Source organism: Azolla caroliniana, unplaced genomic scaffold, assembly GCF_043228905.1.
Source record: "Azolla caroliniana isolate FFs.n. ecotype wild unplaced genomic scaffold, voAzoCaro1.0.p SCAF_11, whole genome shotgun sequence".
In the NCBI taxonomy this organism is placed as follows: domain Eukaryota; kingdom Viridiplantae; phylum Streptophyta; class Polypodiopsida; order Salviniales; family Salviniaceae; genus Azolla; species Azolla caroliniana.
The window spans coordinates 17,440,893-17,462,604 of record NW_028230446.1 but is presented as its reverse complement, the minus strand read 5'-3'; the positions used below and the strand labels follow the sequence as shown (position 1 = coordinate 17,462,604).

The following is a 21,712-nucleotide window of genomic DNA, read 5'->3' as shown; positions in this document are numbered from 1 at the left end:
GAACGACAATATAGTGTCTCATACAGAAGAGCCATTGATAACTTACTTTTCTCGAGCGTCAAAGCAAGTTCCGGAGTGTACATTCTCTATGACACATAGGAGTAGTTATCGTCCATTCACAATTTCATTGGGCAAGCATAACACAAAACAAATACTAGGTAGTAATGCTAGTTTTCTTCACAAGTACTTTCTCTCCACGTACTTTCTTCTCTCACTTCTTTGAGTTCTCAAAGTACTCCTCTCACTACAACTTCCCAATTTGATTCTTCAAAATTCCCCATATATCCATTCTCTTTCAACATGTTACCTCTTTCCTTCTCCTATCATTCACTTTCTCTAGAATTGTAATGAAAAGCAAAGGCAAAAAGTAATAGGGCAAGAGTATTGTGAGTACGGAGAACACGGAGAGGAGAGAAGTGAGATATAAACAATCTAGGAGAAGGGTGATCATTTCAATATTTTTGAGGGTAATCTTGGAATATAATGAACAACATGTGTGTGTGTGTGTTACGGTAAACTTCACTTTAACAATCTACAAACAACCAAAACAAAGAGAAGAACTATGGAATCCCCTTGTCTTTTCTTGTATGTCCAAAAATGCCCTTAAGATCTTGTCATTTCTAAGAATGCTCGTGGGAAACCCCAAATTTTTACAAAATTTGTTGGAGCAATCCTATATAGTTATAACGTTTCCTTTTTATTGGATTGCTTCAAATGGAAAATTTTGATGTTAGGCATCAACCTCCATACCCCCCCCCCCTCTCTACAACTAGAAGAAAATGATGTGCACGACAACCAGTGGACGAGGGACACATGGGAAACAACATGCGCGATGACTAGCGGACATGGGATGTGTGGGCATGTTCTCGATTACAAAATGAAATACGATGGTTTCATCGATCCAAAATGTGGTGCAATAATTTGTTGGTAACCATTTGCAAGGTGATAAGGCCAACTTGTTTAGTTCAGTACTATGAGACAATTAGAGTGTATCTATCGATAAGATGCTCAAAATTTGGGAAGTTGGCTCATAAACTCGAGATTCAAGAACTAAGGGAAATGTTCTAATTGTTGGATATTTCAGGTGGCAGTTTTTCGTGGTCCATTCTTCTTCTTACACGAGTGGCCGCGTGTTACTCTAAGGCTTCGCGGGATGCACGAGTCTTCATGGTGCCACTCGAAGGAGTTTACTAGACAACTCTTGTATGGGGGGGGGGGTATCGGGGAATGGGAGAAGAGAGGAGGGGCATTTGGGGAAATAAGTAAAACATAGGGGCATTGTTTTGTGGGAAATAAAGGAAGTACATATGCAATTAGCTCACTTCTTGTCCGAACGAACAGTGTATGTCTGCAAACCCTAGAAAGAAGGAGGAAGGAGGAAAACAATCTCAATCAAGCGTGCATCAGAGAAGCTTTTCTAGCAGGTAAAATCCATTTCTGATGCAGAGCTCATCATCCCCGTTAAGTTCACCGAAGTGTTCTGATCCATGGTCTAACTCTATAGACCTTGGATCCTCACAAAACCATGTGGAAGATGAGCCTTTCCATGACAATGGATTTGCACACGGTGATGTTGTTGCTGATGATGATGATGATGTAACAACTGAATTAAGAGATAATGATGGTGATATAGAAGGAGAATTAAGAGATAACGATGGCAATATAGAAAGAGAATTAAGAGATAGCGATGATGATATGGAAAGAGGCATCATGGACGTATCAGAATCAGATGGAGTAAAAGAGCAAAACGATAAGGATGATTTTGTTCATACAAACCTCAAAATGGATGATGAAGAAGAAGAAGAAGAAGAAGGAGAAGAAGAAGAAGGAGAAGAAGGAGGAGGAGGAGGAGGAGAAGGAGGAGGAGAAGGAGGAGAAGAAGCTCGGTTTTGCAATGCTAATCAGCTCATGGTTGTACCAATTGAAGCTCAAACTTCCGAAGATACACACGAAGAAAAGGTTCCGATTGCTGAAGATCCGCTTCTACATGTCCTTTCTGATACCATATCGTAAGATCTCAGATGATAAGCTTGCATTTAGAATGATGCAGATATTTTGCCTATATATGCTTGTCTTCTTACATGATTTTTTAGGTGTGATTTGTTAGAGGACTGTTGATGGATGATGCCATGGTAACACAATGTGGTCACTCGTTTGGCATGAATGGTCTTCAACGTGTAAAAGAAGAGGTTTGCCTTCTTAGCTATTAATATTTAGCTCATTAAAATTGTTCTTTTTCTGACAACATTTGCCTTGTAAAAAGATTTTAAAGCATATCGTTCCATTACTTTTTGAAGCACAGTAAAATCGCTAAGCTTAAGTCCATTCCAAACTATATATTTACTCCTTATATCAGTTTTAGTTTCATTATGGAGCCCACCTAGAAAATGATTCAATATCTATTTTGGAGAAATGTTCTACTGAGGAGAATGAACCTCATACTGGAAGATATTCTTTTATAAGCATTAAAATTAGAGTGGCCTAAATTATATGTGAATTTTGGAGTCTCATCAAGTAAAAGAACATATGATTTGATCTTATATTTATTTCTTCTTCCATCAGTTCTGATTGTAAGAAGACTGTTGGATGTATTACAGAAACATTGCCTGAGCTGTGGGGCACCTGTATCATCCGATTCCTTAATTCCAAATTATGGTATGTATCAAGCTCTTCAACGTAACTTAACGTAATCTAGTTTTATTTATGTCTTTAGCTGTGAAAAGGGGCATTGAAAAACATGCAACACCTAATTTCTATAGTATATGCAAAGGGATTAATTTGTTATCTTCTTGTAATGCATGACCTTTATGGCGATGTGTTCTAAGCTCTACGGGCAGCTGTTTCGGCATATAAGCAAGAGTCCTTTAGAAGGAATGGTTTTTCAGCAAATCAAGAAATTTCTCATGTAAAAACACCCAATCGGGTACGCAATTCATTCCACATTATATATAGTTCAGTTTCGATAGTTCGAGTTCGCTCTTCCTCTCTTCCATGTATTGCTTGATCCATTATATTTGCACACGTAGATTTTATAGATTCAACTATCTGATGCCAAAATCCTTTTCATATAAATCCCATTGTAGTGGTACTGCCTGTATAAAAATTTAATGCAGTGGATTGGTTTACAATTTTTATTATGTACATATAACTTCATTATTCTAGTACTAGAATGAAAGTGACATTGGTGCTGTAAGGGTTTCAAAAATTAAATGAAATTTTTATGTGCATTTCTTTTTGCATAATTTTTAAAAGTAGTTTTAATTTTACAAGGTAAGTGAAATGAAATTTATAAGTGTAAGGATTCATGATTAACTTATGAATGTTTACTCATGGCTAGCTATTTGAGAATTCAGAACCCTATCGCAGATTTTGTAAATTTCCTTTTTCATTTTATGTTGGGCAAGTTTCAATGATTTTTAGAAAACTGATGTTTTTATGTTATAATGTATTTCCTTGGTATTAAGGTGTTATATTATACGTAACAATTTTAATTTTAGGCCAGCAACAAATAAATTTTCTGAAATTCCATGTTGCTGCATGGAAAACACTATGCACAAAATTCTCATCTTAATGTATATTACTTTAGAAGGATGGCTTTCTTGTGGCAGACCCAATGAAGGCTACGAAGAAAGTAATGTAGGAATGGATGATTAGCTTTGTTCTAGTCTGCAGTCGAATCCATATTTTTCTAAGAGACATGCTCTAGGAATGCATGTACTAGTCATCTCCTTAATTGCGTGCTACTCCATCATGAGATAGGCTATTGGCTGTGGTAAGCAGAGATTGGATCTGCATTAAATGATAATCAAACTCACCTTCTCTAGCAATAGACAGTACACTGCCTTTGTTAAGGGAAAGATGAGTAATGTCTCCTTTTAAGTCTCAGGATTCCCTACTACCCTCACTCTTGCATTTTTTGTGTTTGTGTATAACAACCCATATTATCACTGTCTCATATAAGTTTCTTCTATCAAATTGAATTAAACCATCGAAATTTCAAAGTGTCAGGTCCAAGCTTCATATATAGGCTACAATAATCCTTTAGTTTTAGGTGGTAACTAGTCTAATTTTACCTATAGCGTGGTGCATTTCTGTCTCTACAATGCACTAGGAAACAATTCTTTGCCTTTCTGTGTAAGAATTTCAAGATCATGGGCCACGAATTTGATGTTTTTTAAGTATGTCTCTGAAATTATGCTAGTGATGCCAAGCTACAGGCCACTTATTTTGCATACACATAGCTCTAAGCTGGATAGCAAGTCTACTAATTATGAAATTGCTACCTGTAGGCTATTGCTAAATTCACAGCAGATTTTATGCGGCGTAAAAGTTCTCAGTTTCCATATGTTGCTCATGATCGTGTATTAATAAAGGTATGTACAATTTCTGTACTCCTATAAGTTGCAATCAGTAATTCGAATGTAAAAACCTGTAGGTATGCTTTCACATTTTTTCTAGGGAAATAAACGTACACCAGAGCGATTTGTTGGTAGAGAGGCAATCATTACAACTCAATGTCTTAATGGATGGTAAGAAAATCTTTTTCACACTATGTGGCTGAAAATAACCTGGCTTAAAATGAAAAATCCTCACTTCAAGTAATGCATAGGTACTTGGTTCGCACACTTGATACTGGAGAGAGTGTGCGGCTGCAATATCGATCACTACAGAAAATTGGAGGTTAGCACTTTATACATCATAAATTCAGTTGATTCATGTTCTGTGTTATAAGTTTATTTCATAACTGATTGATAGTAAACAATTTTGGCAAATAAAGATGAAACAAGCTCATTGCTTCTAACAAGTCTTTGGAAAATTAAAACTGTGCCGTGTAAAATGTAATAATCCAGTAGCCCAGGATCAATGTCGAAAGGCTGGAACTACAGGCAGGGTTAACTTTTGTACCTTAAATCAGGTCTTGTTTTAGAGAGGCTTTTACAACACCTTTAGAAATGCTATGTTGTATATACAGGCACGCGTTTCAATTGTCCTTATTTATTGTGTGAAGGTGGTTGGCTTTAGATGTGTATATCACTTGGTCTTGGAGTACTGTTAGACTACTTGTAAGTCAAAATGAAATGCTTTTTAATGTAATTTCTTCTGACGTGATTAAAATCTAGTGCTTGTATTCCTTCAAATGTAATTTGACGGTTATCTGTTATGCATTAAGCAGTGTGATGTCTGATTACATTGAGGTAATGTGTTTGGAGTACTACTGTAATGATGAGAGAATCATTAGAATAATTGGGTAATTCATTATTCCTGAGCAGGATCTGAAAAATCAGATGGTAATTTACAATCTGGTAATATTGACCAGTCCTTGGCTGATCTTAAGGAGGGATTCAAATGCAACCAAAATGAAATAACAAAAGATTCACAGCTGCAATCTCTAGGCAAAACTAATCGGGGAAAGCGAAGAGGAGGGTTTCTGCATGTTCCTGATGGGCAGACATCTTGCAACTCTTCACAAGAAGAGTTGCAAGGGGAGCAGGTGATTAGTTGTATTGTTTTGAAGAAATTTCATGCAAACATAAACGTAGGCAGCATATAATACTGGATATGTCAACTATTTTTTTATCTAGTTTATTACTATTTCAGGTGAAGAAGATGCTGGATCTGTGCAGAGTTCAAGTACACGATAAGAATATTAAAGACACTGCAGTTATGGATGAGAGTGCAGATGAGGATATGAGGGCAACCAAACGCACTGCAACAATAGGAAGCAGTGGTGATATTGAGGGCTCAATACTTCAGACTGTGGCTCCTTGCAAATTGACTGACGGGGAATGCTGTACCGCTGAATTAAAATCATTGAAAAAGGTTGAAACTAATGCAGGTACAATCACAACAATTATCATCTTTGAGTACTCAAAATACATGGAAGTTGTATTAGGTAGTTCTGGTTTCCTTGTTATTTGAGAATAATAATCTGGTTTTTGGCCTGTGTCTAGCTCTGGGAAATTGAATGTACTGTATATGCCAACCTTTGGTTTCATTAGTGACTATGTTCAGCTGGTTGTTTTGCAGGAGACAACTCTATCAGTAGAAATTCTCACAGAGGAAGAAATAAAGGGAAACGTGCAAGGGGTGATCCATACAAGAAGGTAGCCACCCTATTTTTATAGAATTATATATCATGCAATATTCTCGTTTATATGTCGGATTATGGTTATATGACTACATATGATACTCAAACGCAATGTCTGTTTATATGCCAGATCACTTATATTATTACTCAATGGACTCACACAAAATGCTCTCAGATTTATATGTCAGGTTATCGAAGGCATACTGCTAGTGGTGGGAATGCATCTGTTTCACTGAGTGCGGACATGGACCAGCATATTTCTTCACCTGTTTGTGAGAATCATCAGGATGGGGAGACAAGAAATACCGGAGAATCAAACTGTTTGCATAATGCAGCCCATTCTCTTGAAAAGTTAAAGAAAGACATGTTTGATTTAGAATCTGAGATACCCTGGGAATGTATGCAGAGCAATTGGAAGATTTGCCACGAAGATTGGCTTGAGAAACTGAAAGAAAGTAGCACAATACAGGTAGGGAAAGAAAAATATCTTCTTGCTTATTAAATTCAAAGCAATGAGGTCAAATCACTTTGATAATTCATGCAGGATATAAGCAAAAGATTAGACGAATTTCGTAAAGCTTTACTTTTGGAGAAAGCTGGTGCTATATCTGATGAAACATGGGCTCAAAAACTGGAGACTGCTTCATTGTCAGAAGGAAAAGATGTGATCAACTCTCTTTGGGGGAGGCTTAAAGCAGATGTCACTAAATGGATTGAATCTAGATTTAGACGGAATATGGAACCTACTGTTAATGTCAAAGATGCCTTTCTTGACTTGAGTAAGCTTGATAAACTCTGCCCACAACTTCATGCTGGGGGCTTGTCACATGCTGGTATAATTGCTGCGGCTAGTTTGGTAGCAGCAGAAGCTTTTGCCAACGGAGGGGTGGATATGGAGGTATGTTCTCTATGTAGTCGTAACTTGAACCTTAGTGTGTATGGAAGGTTTTTTGGATTTAATATGTACCAATGGTGATTTTCATTGTCTTTTCCTCTCTCTAGGCATTACTCGGGGTGCTTATGAGGCTCATTCATGATCATGGTGGCCAAGATTTGTTGGCAGTAAGGGATGCGGTTGAGAGAGAAAAGCGGCACATCTTCGCAAAGGTTGCCCTTCTAGAGTCTGGTAATGACAAAAGTGGCCCAACCAATGATGACATAGACATTGATTTACTTATTGAGAACCCCAAGCAGATCCCTGAATCTCCACGATTTTTAGCTGAAAAAAACCCATCTTTATCAGCTGTATTTAGCAATGAAGAGAAAGTTTGCTAGTCAGCAGTGTTAGTGGATGTATCAATATCCTGGCCATGGATTCTGGAAGGCAAGAACGTTTTTGCCTATGTAAGTAACTAATTTAATCTTAGCTTTTTCAGCTGACGAGGTTATCATAATGCCAAAGTTGTATACTCAAGGTAGCATTTCATGCCTGCAATGTAATATCTTATAGCCTAATATATAGTTCTGTTAACTTTAATACAATCAATTAAAATCTTTCAGTTGACAGTCTACATGTTTTTCACCGATCCTTGATTTTTGAATTGTAAATGCATTTTGATTTATAACAATATTGTATTTGGCAGTGAAGAGAAAATTTGCTAGTCACCAGTATTAATGGATGTATCAATATTCTGGTCATGGATTCTGGATGGCAAGAAAGATTTTTTCCTATGTAAGTAACTAATTTAAATTTAATTTCAGCTGCTTCTGCGGAAGAGGTTGTTTATAATTGAAGTGGCATGAGAAATTTGTATATTTGGGGTTAGCTACTCATTGCTGCAATGTAATATCTTTTGCCGTAACGTATAGTCCTGTTAAGTTTTAATACAATCAATTGAAATTGTTCAGTTGATAGTTCACATCTCTTTTGCATATTCTTGGTTTTTCGAAATGCAAACGCATTTTGATTTATTAGGATTTTGTTGGATGTAATGCGGTAATGGAAACTTGCTCTGCACTGGACTTGCTCTGCTCATTGCATCTTTCATTCTCTGAGCAAAACTCATAAATTTCCTATCCTTGTTTGCATGAAATTTGACTGGTTTTGTACATTGTTTCATTTCCTTAAAATATAGCAAGATACATTTAAATGTTTTGCTTATGAATATTATTAGGAGCACATAATTGGTACTCACAACATCCAAGAATGTGTGTTATTAGATTTTCAATGTTTTTACTCTAATTATTAGGTATCAATTGGATTTAGTTAAAAAATAGGGACATTTTATTAGTGGTAAGAAAGCTGGGGGTATTTTGGAAAGTTTTACCTCTTTTTCAAGGTCATTAGTTGACTCAAAAGGAAGGAAAAAATAAGTGACTTGAAGAAAGGCAATAGAATAATGTTATAAGGTAACTTTGAGTATAAAGTTGAGTTTGTATTAAATTGAAAGAGATGAAACATAAAAAAATAAATTAAAACGAGCAAAATATTGCTTACTAAATCCTTCATAAGATTAGATTTTCCTCAAAGGAGTTTTTCAAGAGCCAGTGTTATTGCCATGAATCACATGAAAACCTTGATATGCTTTTCACTCATGAAATTAATAATATGGTGTGATAGAGTAAGAAGAGTATCTTGGTCTCCAATTGAAACAACTTATTACAAATGGCTAGAATAAATGGACAAACTACAAAATTGTTCACAATGAATTGTCCTAACAACGAAGTTACAACTACAATGGGAGTTTGGCATTGTATGATGTGTGTATATTTTTGTTTGTGAAAACACACTATTAAGTTACATTGTCATCCTTGTTGACATAGTTAGATAATCATTGAATAAAATATAGAATAATGGCCCCATGAATCACTATATCGAGATACCCAATCACAAAAAACTCTTGTTATTGATGGGGTTGATGGCATGCAGACTATTTTACTTTCTTAGGCTTGATGGCACATGGATTAATTTACTTGCTCGTTAGTTACATATAGTGGTTGGACAATCTCAAAAATGCACAACAATATGTTGAGTCCATGTTATTTTGCAACCAATAGTTGTGTCTCACCATAAGCATATATTACCTCAAGGGCTTTTGGGTGGGTGATTCCAACAATTATCCAATTAAAAGGTGGAAAAACACTTGGTAATGTTCTAGGTTTACCATCGGGTTTAAGAAGGTTGATTGGGGTTATTGGGTTTTATTCAATTTGGTGCATATTTTATGCGTTCATGAAGCTCGATGTCACATGAACTATTTTACTTGCTTGTTAGCTATATATGGTTGTTGTCCAATCTCAGTGAATGCACAACAATCTACTAAGTCCATGTTATTTTGCAACCAATAGTTGTGTCTCACATAAGCAAGGATTACCTTAAGGGTCAATCGATGTAGCCTCATGGGTGTGATGCCAACAACCATCCTGTTAAAAGGTGGGAAAAAAGCATGGTAGTGCGGTTGCCTAAACATCAAATTTAAGAAGGTTGATCGGGGTTCTTGGGGTTTGTTCTATGCGGCACATTTTTCATGTGGTCATGCAGAACGAAGCCTTCTGTTGTCATGTGCATCTTGCAACAAGAATTGAGTTACATGTCCGATGTTTTCCACGCCAACGTTGAGCATCATGACTCCTTAAATTTTCATGCAAAGTAACGGAGTGTCATCCAGGAAAGTTCATCGGTGATGCCTAGTTGCTTGTGGACTCGTGGTGGATCGACATGGAAATATGCATATAAATATAATATGACTAACTTCACTTGCAAAAATCAATACTTCTCACCCTAAACTGTTGTTAGTGATCTGTTCATTCTATCTAGCCTTAGTAGTAGTTAGAAAAACAACTACCAAGGGTTTATCATACTGCTGCTACTCTGTTTCTCACCGTCTCATAGTCAAGAGTAAGAAACCATGATAAAGAGACAGTTCTACTCCATTGAACATCGCTCGCGTGATGATGCTTCGTCGTCGTCGTCTTCTTCTTCTTCAGATTCGGAATCAGAAGTAGAATCCGATGTAGATTCTGAAGACAATGTAACTTGTTCCTCTCCAGGTGAATTTGCAACTTTTAATCACAGGTTTAATTCTCTTCTGCCTTACTTCATGGTTTGATATGCCCTTTCTTTTCGGGTCCCCTCTCTTTGTGATTTGGTCAGTTCGGCCGTCTTCAGGAAATGAAGATGATGAGGATGAAGATGAAGTTAAACATGAAGATGAAAGTGAGGATGAAGGTGAAGGTGAAGATAAAGATGAAGAAAAAGATGAAGATGAAGATAAAGATGAAGATGAAGATGGAGGTGCAGGTTAGACATATTCTTTTTGATTCTAGTGAATTTGTTTTTTTGATATCGGGTAGGAATGCTATAAATGGTTTTGATAGCTTTTGTGGTTAGGGATTTCATACTTTCTTTTCTTTTCATTTACAGCATTTGCTTTTAGACATGTTTGTAGATTATTTTGACGATGTTATAGATTGTTTTGATGATGTGGATAAAAATGTTATAGCTTTATGTTGATTTCATGCAAGGTATGGGTGCATACTTTTGTTTGGATGATGTTATGCATTAGTTTTTGATGAAGTTATGTACTGTTTTGAGGATATTATAGTTTGTTTTATGAGATTGGTCTGTGAGGATGTTGGTTAAGGATGTCATAACTTTGTTTTGATGATATTGCTATATAAGAATGTCGTGAACCTATTGTTGTTTCGTAGATTTCTGGAAAGAATTTGTTGGTTCATATAGTACATAAATTCCCGATTTTGTATCTCCAAGGGCTTGTAATCGCTCAGCTCGTGCAGCAATTAGAAACCTTTAAAGATATGAAATGGGGAATTTTTGCACTAAATGAATCAATGTCAGGAAAAGTGCCACTCCCTGATAAAACTAAAGTCATGGTGTTAACATGACTTAAGCATGGGTAATGAGATCAAACCAGAATTTTTCTTGAGGGAGGAGAAGTTGGCATATACACAATCCTACACATATTTAGGAGTAACATTCACAGAGCCTCGGTTCTCCCTACTAGAAGCTGGCTGTGCCTCCTGACTTTCTCATCGAAATGTAGCCCATGATGCCCTTGAAATACAATGTGCACATATAGAGTTCCAAGAATCATGAACTAAATTGTGGTTTTTTGATTCTTTTGTCAAACCGACTGTTGGGTATTCATATTGTCACCTTCTCTAATGATTCTGTAGGGTAGAGGTTCAATATCCTGTTTTTAGGTTGTTGAAAGGGGTGCCATTACTTGTTTTGATGATGTTAGGTATGAGAATTATAGCCTCTTGTGGTGATGCCAAGTGGAGATGTTGTAGCATTTTATCATGGTATATATTATATAGTTAATTACTCCTAAAAGAAAGATTGTGTTATAGCCTAGAACCGTAAACCCTAAACACACTTTGAAAAGTTTTGTAAGTCCTAAAAATCAGGAGCAAGACAATTATGTTTAAATAGCTGAGATTTTTAATAAAGCCAGGTTGAAACTGCCTCCCAAGTAAAAAATTATGTATGTATAGTGTATGTGTGTGTATATATATATATATATATATATATATATATATATATATATATTTACACATGGACAGATGCCCAAGTTGCTAGTAACAATTGGCAACGGTTCGGTTCAGTTTGGTTCGAGGGTTCCAAAACCAAACCGTTAAAAATTTTGAAACTTGACTGGAACCAAAACTGTTTAAACCGAACTGTTTCAAAAAATCCTAACTGTTAAGCCATTAAAACCACGGTTTCGTGGTTCGGTTTCGGTTTTAAAGTTAGGTCAACATTCAAATTTTCAATTTTAAATTTAAAAATTTAAAAATATTTCATTATTTCAAATTTTAATTTTTCAAAATTTTAATTATTTTTCCTCAAAGATGAGAATTAGGCATAAAAATGAAAAGGTTGTTCAAAAAAATATTTAAAAAAATAATCAATTAGCAACCCTAAACCATCAAACCGTTCAAACAGCTTAAAACCGTGGTTTCAAACCATTTAAACCCAAAACCGAACAGAAACCAAACCGTTTAAAAAAACTTGAATTTGAACAGAACCAAACCATTAAACTGCGATTTCGCGGTTCGGTTCGGTTCAAATCGAACTGTTGCCGATTGTTAGTTGCTAGCTCAATACCTTTGTATGGTCTGATTGTGACGTGGGTTATCTGCATCACCTTTTCATTTTTGACAGATAGTTTTCTGCTTACTTTTGCTTCCTCCAATGATATGTTCCACATTGACTCGTTATTTCATCTGGGAAATATCTCTCTATTAGATCTTTTGGTTTTTTTTATTTAATTCCTTTTTGCTCTTTAGATTAGACTACTGCTCTGGACTTATGAGGATATTAATATCTTTGATTATTTATGAAATTCACCCAAAAATGTAGCATTCTGATGCATTTTAACTAAGTTGTAGTTGAATCTCGATTTCCATTTTGTATGTTTTGCTACAGAAAAGCCATATGGTTTAACTTATAGCAATGGAGATGATGTTCTTGAAAAACCTCATGAAGGGAAACATGCAAAGTCTAAAGCTGGAGTATCAAACCAATGGGCTGATCTTGTTGAAGAGACACTAGCTGAAAAGGATGTGGGTATAGAGGACGAATGTGTTGTAAGATACAAGAATGTCTTAAAGTGTAGATGGTGTCCGAAAAAAATCTGTTTGTCAAATGCGTCCATGCAATCTCATTTAATGTCCAAGGTATGTGAATGTGATTACCAATTATGCTAGGTTTCTTTTTAAGTGTAGTAAGTTGATATATGTGCTTCACACAGGGTCATGAGCATCCAAATACTATGCAGATCATTTCTCTTTTTCATTATTACCCAACAGAGCCATACATAATTGTTGTACTGATCAGAAAAGATCATCTAATACCAGGAGAGAAGTACATCTATACAAGTTGTTTGTAAGACAAACACATAACATATCATGATTTTTGATTGATATGCTCTCAAAGATTCATTTCCTTCAAGTGTTGTTTTCATCCAATAAAGTTTTGGCTTTAAGCAAAAGGAACAAATTTGTGTTGGAGTCTTTCTATGGTCCCACCCAATCTTTTTTGTGCTTACAACTGCTCTGGTAATTCTTGAGATTGAATAGTCGTGAAGAATCAAAGATCAGGAATGACATTATGGAATGGTTAACAATAATGATTATGGGACGGAAGTGAAACATATGTAATTATAGTTGTACAGCTACTTGAAGCTACACAAGAGATATCAAGATATTAGATGAGAAGGATGTCAAGAGGGCGCCCTAATATAGAGTATGAATAAAAGCTTATTAGCGCATTCTATAAGCTTGTACACACTTTGGTGTTCAAACCAGGATACTCAAATGTATGAGAAATTTGTGTGTAATATTTGTCACGCCAAACTCAACAACTCTCTGTAGACAAAGCATATATGGTCATGGCCCTCCCTGTGAATGATAATGGGGATGGTAGGATAAACAAAATATTGATTTCCCCTTGTATGTTGAAGAAAATTGTGGGGCAATATGGTTCTCCCCTTGTACAATGACAACAAACAAGGAATTTTAGATTGGTTATGTGTTTCTCTCTTGTGAACAACATGCCAAAAAAGGTGAGGGGAGTTGGAGTCATACACAAAATCAAGGGTTTTGGTTATTCCTTAAACTCGAGAAACCTATACAAACAGGAAACCCCAATACAAAGGCATGAGGAGTGGCTAACAAATGAGTAATACCATTCGATTAATCGCCCTAGGCATTGTGAAGAGCCTTTATAAATTGCACTGCACAGGTGTTAAAAACCATACCCCTGTATTGTGGTTGCATGATGAACCAAAACCCGACAATGGGCAAAGCAGAAAAGGAAAAAATAAATTCCAATAAAAGATGGTTATGAGTGGTGATAGTGATAGGCTGCTGGTGAACCAATACCTAACAAGGAGCAAAGCAAAAAAAAGATGAATAGAAACCTAATAAAAAAACCTAAAAAAGATACTAATGGAAAACCTGAGTTTGACCTAATGATGTTATTAAATACTTTAATAAATTTTTAAATAGACTAACCTAAACCTGAGCTCTGACGCCATTTGCAAGCCAATCGTCAGTACTGAAGCCTTCCATTCGCTTTCTGTCTCTCTCTCTTGCCCAAACAGCAGCCAAGAATAGAAACACAGACTCTGCGTATATTATATCTGAAAGCACATTCAGATTCAGTTAATTCTTAAGTGGAGTGCATGATATAAATATATAAAATGCACAAAGATATTTAAGATCATTCACTAACTACATCATTGTTAGAACTCTTCCTATGTAAGTTCTCCAAATATTGGGTTGAAGCACGGTCAATATGATGATGATGATGGGTAAAGTAAACCTTGTGATTTACTGAGGTAAAAATTACTAGGCCGTAATTTTGCTTCCTTGCGATTTGCTGTAGTAAGATCTTGATATCATTTTGTTGGCTAGATTTTGTCTAATTACAAAAGGCAAAGTCGCATTGAGACACATGTGACATTCCTCAGTTTGTATGTCATTTGTTTAGTTTAGTTGTTAATAACATTTTTCAATCTCTGATCCCTGAGTTTTTAGATTATTGCTGTTCATTAATGATAAGAGCAGACTAATAATTTGGCATTTGAAGCTATGAATTGTCGCAGATAATTATCTTAAGGAAGTACAGAATCTCATAGTTATTTTATGGTTATTTTGAACTGTAGAAACATGCTCGGTCTTTGAAGCTTATGAAAGATGGCAAGCTGAAAGTAATGCTGAATAGTGATGGAGAGGAGGAGGAACAAGGAGAAACTCATGCAGAGAGATATGCTAGAACAATTGCATCAATAGAGGTACATTGTTTCTTTTTTGTAATGAAACACATCTGAATCTCAATGAAGTGTTGAATATATATATCTTCATGGTGTATTAAAATGTGCATGCACAATTAAGAAACTTGTATGTTCACGTGCTCTAGGAATATCTTATTTGAAACTATGCTTTGTGCAAGAATCATTACTTTGCAGCTTTCATGTCCCAAAAATTTGTATGTTGACTGTGTATTTTACACATATTAGATAATGTCGATCATGATGAACAATACATGCATGCATACATGGTATATAGATAGATAGATATTGTAAGGGTGTGTGGCACACAAGATTGTTTATCATGTACAGCGTGTAATTACCTCAAGCTTGACATTGGATTTGTAACAAATTAACTGAGTTATAAAGTTTCTTTTCCGTATGGAATCCTGACATTTAATAAATTTGTGTTTTCTATAGCAAGTTAAAGCTGAAGGGAACTTGAAAAGAAAAAAAGAATCAGGTAGGCAACGACAACGGAAACGAGCAAAACGCAAGGTGAATCAATTATATGCTTTTCTATGTTCAATTTTCTGTCTATGTAGCTTTGTTTGGTTATGGTGCTAAAACAATGTGGTTTTCAGGCTTCAGTTGTAGGAATGGATGATAAAGGTCAAACACCTACTATTGGTCATGGTTCAAGACACATGATGAACAAGAACTCTGGCAAGGTGGAGGTGGCAATGAAGACATTCAAGAAGAAGCTCAAATCAACAAGTTCCTAGCTTGAAAACTTGACATGGATTAGAGGAGGTTTATATGAACATTTATGTAACTTCCCTCACCATTATGGAACCTTACATGCTTGTGATCGCCTTTTGTGGCCATACATTGTACATCAATATTTTCGGTCCTAGTCTTTTTTCCTTTCATTGTGCTAGATTAATTCTTGAAAGAAAACTTGGCTGTCCTCACATCTATAGATGAAATATTGAAAACACATTTTTATTTCATTAATTTTGGTTAATTTATAAAATATGTGCCTGGACATGGCAGTTCTATCGGAGGGGTTTGGAGCTTTTTTTATTGGTGTTTGTGGGTCAGTGTATGTTGCATGTTGCAATCACAAACGTGAACCTGAAAAATGTTGAACTCTTAAGAAATTGTAGAACAAAAACGTTTATGGACAAAACGTTTAAGAAATTGTAGAACAAAAACGTTTAAGAAATTGTAGAACTCTTAACTTCTTGGCAAAACTGATTTACATATGCAATAAGTGTGTCAACCAATATATACTAATTGTGTGTTAATGAGATGAGAAAAGACAAAATGGGCAATCAGGCTTTTGCCAATGACATTGGGAAATGCTTGAAATTGAGTAAATGTTTCGAGAAAGCAAATCAAATGGTGATAGTCACATGGTATCACAACCAAGGTCAATTGTAACGTGTGCTATGTTAATAGGTCTATTCAACCAATTTTGTGTGGCTAGTGGCATTTTGACCAATGATCCTTTGCCACACAATGCAATATGTATAATAGACACAAAAAAGGTGAATCATATGTGTGGCTCGTTCGGTTTAGGGTTTAGAATTTTGAACATGAGATTTGGAAGTGCTTATGTAAATGAAGAAGACAGAATGGGAATATTTACAATTTCTATTAAATTTCTCCAAATTTGATGCATTTTCTCATAACTTCGTACTTTGTCATGTAATTTACAAAAACGGGAATCACAATTGTACTTGCCCCATTGAACCCTTAGTCTTTGTAGCGCTCGCAAAACTTAGAAATCTTCTTTAGGCTGTGTGTGGATTGATCAACAACAACCTGAGTTTCTCCCGCATTGGAAGCCTCAACTGCAAGTCCGGATTTGGCAAAGAGAGTTTTCACGACTAGGTTGGATAGAAGAAGTTCACAAGTATATGTAGGAAATTCGGGTGCTTAGCAAAGATGGACACCCTAGCGGCAACTCTAACATGGTTGGCAAATAGACTTTAGTCATTGCAAAGCTGGATGCAAAACATCTTATGTATGTGATGTATTCAAATCGACCCACGGATGGGTGTCACTGCAAAAGGGAAAGAAAAGAAGGGAAGTCTTTTTAAGATTTAGGGAGGTGACATTAAAAGCTAGGGCTCTCATGCGCCAATATTATGTGTGTATGTGTGGAGGAAGCTAGAAGGCCTAAAGGTGGAAAAAGGTAAAGCGGAAAAGCAATTTGAGAAAAAGCAAAAAAAGAAAGGAAGAGGAAATGAATGTTAAGAAAGAAAACAACAATTTGTGCATGTGAATAGAGGAAGAGAAGGAGAAGAAGAAGAAGAAGAAGAGGAGGAGGAAGAAGAGATCTCTCTTCACTTTTTTCTTGACATTTGTGTGTTTGATGGCTCGTTCTTGTGAGAATGTAGTTCTAGGAATAGCCTTGTTCTTAGCATTTTCCTTCATTTTATGCTATACCACCCTCCTCTTCTTACTCCTCCTCCTCCTTCGTTTCGAGACTTCTTCGAATGTCCGGACACCCTTCCATCACTCTAACCTCTCGCCATGCGCCCCACCCCCCAATGCCCCATCGTTGACTTATCTCCCAGCTAGCCCGATGTTATGTCGTCCTTCACTTGCAATTAACACCGACAAACATGGTTACTTAACCAACATGTCTCGTATACATGCACATATATTGATTAGCTCCTCCAAGTTTAACCATCCATCACTTCATGCTCATAATGCTTACTACTATGATACACTTCATTTATATCCTCATCCACTAGTCCATGATGACAAATACTCGCCTAGCACTAGTGGCACTAGTCGAAGTCGGGACTTAGATGTCTATGATGATAATGATGATGATGATGATGATTGGCTCCTTGATTTGGTAAAAGAGGATCCTCTCTATGAGCCGAGTGAAGATTGATGATGTTCCATTGGGCCATACCAAGGTCATGATATGTTTTCTCCCCTGCTCCTTGCCAATAAACTTATATTTACATTATTCTCTTCACTCATGATAATAATGTAGCTAGTTATGACATGTTGTTATGAGTCTCTAAACTCACAGCACACTATGGGAATGCAACTAGGGAGTGCCTTTTTCTTATAAATAGTTCATACATTATGTTTTTGATACACTAGTTATTTATGATAAGCTCTACTTGAATGTTCATTGATGTGAATTTTCTTGGTAATTAATGTGATCCATTGATTGTTTTAACCATGTTTGCAGGATTAAATCATGAGTTGCTTGGCAATATAGCACAATTGCTATTCTAATGATGGTTCAACATGGAGTTGTATATTACATGGTGAATGAAGGTTAAAACATATGGGCAATAATATAGTATCCATGTATAATTTTTCAATGCTTTGCAATATTATTACATCCTCTCTCTCTCTTTCTCTCTCTAGAGTTTTTGCTTCAGGATTCCCAGGATTCATTTTGCAAGTAGACCAGTTTACAATGTAAGTTTTGTTATTTGTGTACATGTTTTTGTTGTTAAGATGTTTGATGCCAAAGTTTTTCACAATTCTATGGGTAAAATTGAGCTCACATGTTGCTTTTGCAATAGCTAAATAAGGCATGATTTTCAAGTTTTAGGCCAAATATTAATGTTCTTTTCATGCAGTTTTTGTTTTCCTAAGTTTGCATTAATTTTCTTTCATCAATGTTTCCCTTATGGTAACATTGTTGATACAGTGACATACTACTCATAGGTGCAATAGTCATACTTATGATACCCATCATCGCTTATGTCCAACACAAGCAAAACATAGAGTTCTTGGGTTCATAGCCTAATAAAAAATGGTAGTAGATTGCAATCCTTGATAACAAACAATCCACTCCTAGCATTCATGACATGCTACTTGCTATCTATCGAACATGCATAGGTCATCCAAATATATGAAGAGAAACCTATCTAAATGGGATATATAATCAGCATTGTGGTTTTAGGGTCAAACTAAAGTTTTGAAACTAAACATTTAATACATAGATTGCTGGTAGATAATATCAATACTCCATTGTATTCAAAAATATTTTAAAGACCTTCATATAGTCAAAGCAAGTTATTATTTGTGGGGAGGGGTCTCGTAGTGTTCTTGGTTTTTTTTTTCTATTTTTCGTATACATTGCAAGAGTTATGCGTGTATCTAATCTTTGGTCTTGTGTGGCAATGTTGTACAATATTTAACTAATATATCCAAAAAGTTGCATTAAATCTTTAACACACTCTCATACTCTCATTAACCCTCTCCTCAATACTCCCTTTCTCTCTATCTACCAATCTTGTCGTTATTTAGGAATTGGGTGTCCATTGTCATTTCCTTGAGCAACACGGCTCATTACATATTTTTGATGACCCTAACTCATTTAATAATGTAACAAGAAGAGAGCTTGTAGATCAAAATGATTCTTGGACAAGCCATTTGATTGGTCATAAACAAAGAATAGACGGCTCAATGGACATTGTATATCAAAGCCCCCCCCCCCCCCCCCAGAGTTGGTTTTGACATTATTCATCTCAGAAAAACCTCTCTCACATGTATATGTCAAAACAAGAATATTGTCCATAAAAAAGACAACACCCACTCATGAGAAATACAACAATTTTAGGTATGCGGATCACACACAAGATAGGAAGAAGTAGAAGATTGATCTATGGCATGGTGAATACATCTCGAAAGTGCTTGATTCGTTCCACATGGAGGAAAGGGCACCATTTGGTGAATATTGTATTGGTGTAAAAGATTTTGTCCCTAGTGGTTGATTTTCTACAATGACAATCAACTCTTAACAGTCTCTAGTCATTATCTCATGATAATGATTACCTTAGATTTTGTGGTCTTAAATGTTTGTTTAGATACCAACTTGGGTTTCTATGATTCGTAATGAGTTTTTAATTAAAAGTCTTGCTAGTGCAAGCATTCATGGGTCTATATTGGTCTTACACACTCATACATAGGTCAATTTCTCTATTCTCTTCTAAACCTCTCTCCCAAATACTAATTTGTATATTTATTTTTGCCACTTCCCTATCACATTCAATCAATAATCCTTTCATTAGGGATACTTGTCTTTTATCACCATTATTGCCATCAATTTGCTTCTCGATTGATTTATCAATTTGTAGTATGAGTTGTTTTTACTCCAATGTTAATTTATTGAATATATTATTGTGCTAGTTGTTGGAAAATTTTACCAACATATGCTTATGTGTAATAGAAGCTCAAAGTAGACACTTCAAAACTACTTGTGCACCCTCCTTGGTCCTTTAGTTATTCAAATGAGAGAATATGTAGGTAATTATTTTGTTATTTGTGCAATGCTTATGACCTTTTGTAGTTATGTGCCTAATCCTAAGCCATATGCCATTAAACACCTCGACTTCAACTAAGCCACTATTATGTATTAAGGTAAATTGGAAACTAAGCATGATTATAATTTTGAGTTCGTGTTACATATAAGCATATGGTAGTAAAATTTACGGGCCTTGATTATATTATCATGTAACCCACATTATTGCTCCTCGACGTTCCAATTGTCTCTACATTAAAGTTACGTTCATACTTGATTTGTTATGCATTGAGCATTGATGCTTCAAACTTTTGACCATTTCTCTTTCCGATGATTTCATGTAAACCAATGTGTATGTTTGGAGTTGCAATGACTTAGGTTGGCTTGTGATCCCAATGTTAACTTGGATTGGAACTTATTGACAAGGGGATAAATCCACAAATATAGAATATCGCATGAGAAATCGTCCAATAATTGGATATGAAAGAGAAATTGGATGGTTGCATTGCATTCATGGACTCTAATGAAGGCCCACTGATACATGGTGGACCACAATTGGGGTTTAGGGATGGGAATGTATCATACTTGATCAAGCAATTGTTTGTTTGTAAATTGATCTTTAAAAAGAAGATTGACAATGATTCGAAGAACTCACCATGAATATGCGCGGTATCATGCTATGGACAAAGAGACGATGGCATATTCTTTTTTGAAGTGTGATGTCTATAGCAAACCCTGGACTAGTATCACCAATTGACTCGCCCAACAGAAAACATGCATGCCAAACCGTCTCATGGACACATGAACATACATTCATCAACTAGATAAATGCTTGTATGGCATCTAAGTACATATCTAGATGAGGAAACAATTTATTTGCACATACCACATTCTCACGCACATACATACCAACATGACCAGACTTGATGTAGAAACATATGTCGAACGATTGTTTGTCGCATATATTCGCAAATAGGAGGAGCATACATACACGAACTGATATGTCTCTTGCTTATCAGGTACCACGTTGGACAAATTCATATACGGATGGGCGAGCGATTTAATGCGTATGTTATGAAAAGGCTAGAAGGATCGAGGCTTGAGTGCAACACACATGGATGGCCACCTACAAAAAACTCATAAAAATGTGTACACATGTACAGGTGCGGGCGCGCGCGCGCGTGCGCACACACATACACACAAAAATCAACAAGCATGCAATGCCATCTTTTGAAGAGGTGAAGTTGAGAGAAGAGTACATTACATGGGTGTGGTTGCGTTAGGCGAAACAGAAAGGCCTTAACACGAATCAATGGCGAGCGGGTTTGGGGAAGGAAACTCGGACACAGAAGACACAGGAGATCCATCGCCCAAATGCGTGTGGCACCCTGAGGATGTCCGGTTGGCAGCCCATATCAAAAGAAGATGTGTGTGTGTGTGTGTGATTGTGTATTGTGTGGGGGGTTTTAATTGATTTAATGGAGAAACTCTGAAATTGGTGGTCTCAAATCTTACAGGATAAGGCTGAAAGAAGAGACACAGACAGAGTCTTCGAAGAAGAAGAAGAAGCAGAAGCAGAAGCAGAAGAAGCAGAAGAAGCCAGAAAGGAAGGAGAAA

At 36.1% G+C, this 21,712-nt stretch overlaps 2 protein-coding genes across 6 annotated transcripts; both read left to right on the top strand.

Annotated features, from left to right (window-relative positions):
* The first annotated feature begins 1,341 nt into the window (after positions 1-1,341).
* Positions 1,342-7,951, top strand: LOC147858158 (uncharacterized). 4 transcript variants are annotated; one of them, XM_087327126.1, is made up of 14 exons: positions 1,342-2,009; positions 2,108-2,189; positions 2,598-2,655; positions 2,826-2,923; positions 4,290-4,373; positions 4,459-4,529; positions 4,610-4,680; positions 5,271-5,491; positions 5,599-5,836; positions 6,031-6,104; positions 6,264-6,557; positions 6,633-6,986; positions 7,091-7,432; positions 7,672-7,951. In XM_087327126.1, exons 1-13 carry the CDS (start codon positions 1,441-1,443, stop codon positions 7,361-7,363), a joined length of 2,487 nt encoding a protein of 828 aa, XP_087183252.1. In that variant the 5' UTR covers positions 1,342-1,440; the 3' UTR covers positions 7,364-7,432; positions 7,672-7,951. The 4 variants fall into 4 exon arrangements, with proteins under 4 accessions (XP_087183252.1, XP_087183248.1, XP_087183249.1 ...); XM_087327122.1 differs by having other exon boundaries at positions 6,028-6,104; XM_087327123.1 differs by having other exon boundaries at positions 6,028-6,104; positions 7,091-7,503.
* A 1,891-nt stretch (positions 7,952-9,842) lies between these two features.
* LOC147858157 (uncharacterized) lies at positions 9,843-15,816 on the top strand. 2 transcript variants are annotated; one of them, XM_087327969.1, is made up of 6 exons: positions 9,843-10,078; positions 10,197-10,328; positions 12,480-12,730; positions 14,722-14,850; positions 15,286-15,363; positions 15,450-15,816. In XM_087327969.1, exons 1-6 carry the CDS (start codon positions 9,937-9,939, stop codon positions 15,588-15,590), a joined length of 873 nt encoding a protein of 290 aa, XP_087184095.1. In that variant the 5' UTR covers positions 9,843-9,936; the 3' UTR covers positions 15,591-15,816. The 2 variants fall into 2 exon arrangements, with proteins under 2 accessions (XP_087184095.1, XP_087184094.1); XM_087327968.1 differs by having other exon boundaries at positions 10,182-10,328.
* The last annotated feature ends 5,896 nt before the right edge of the window (positions 15,817-21,712 follow it).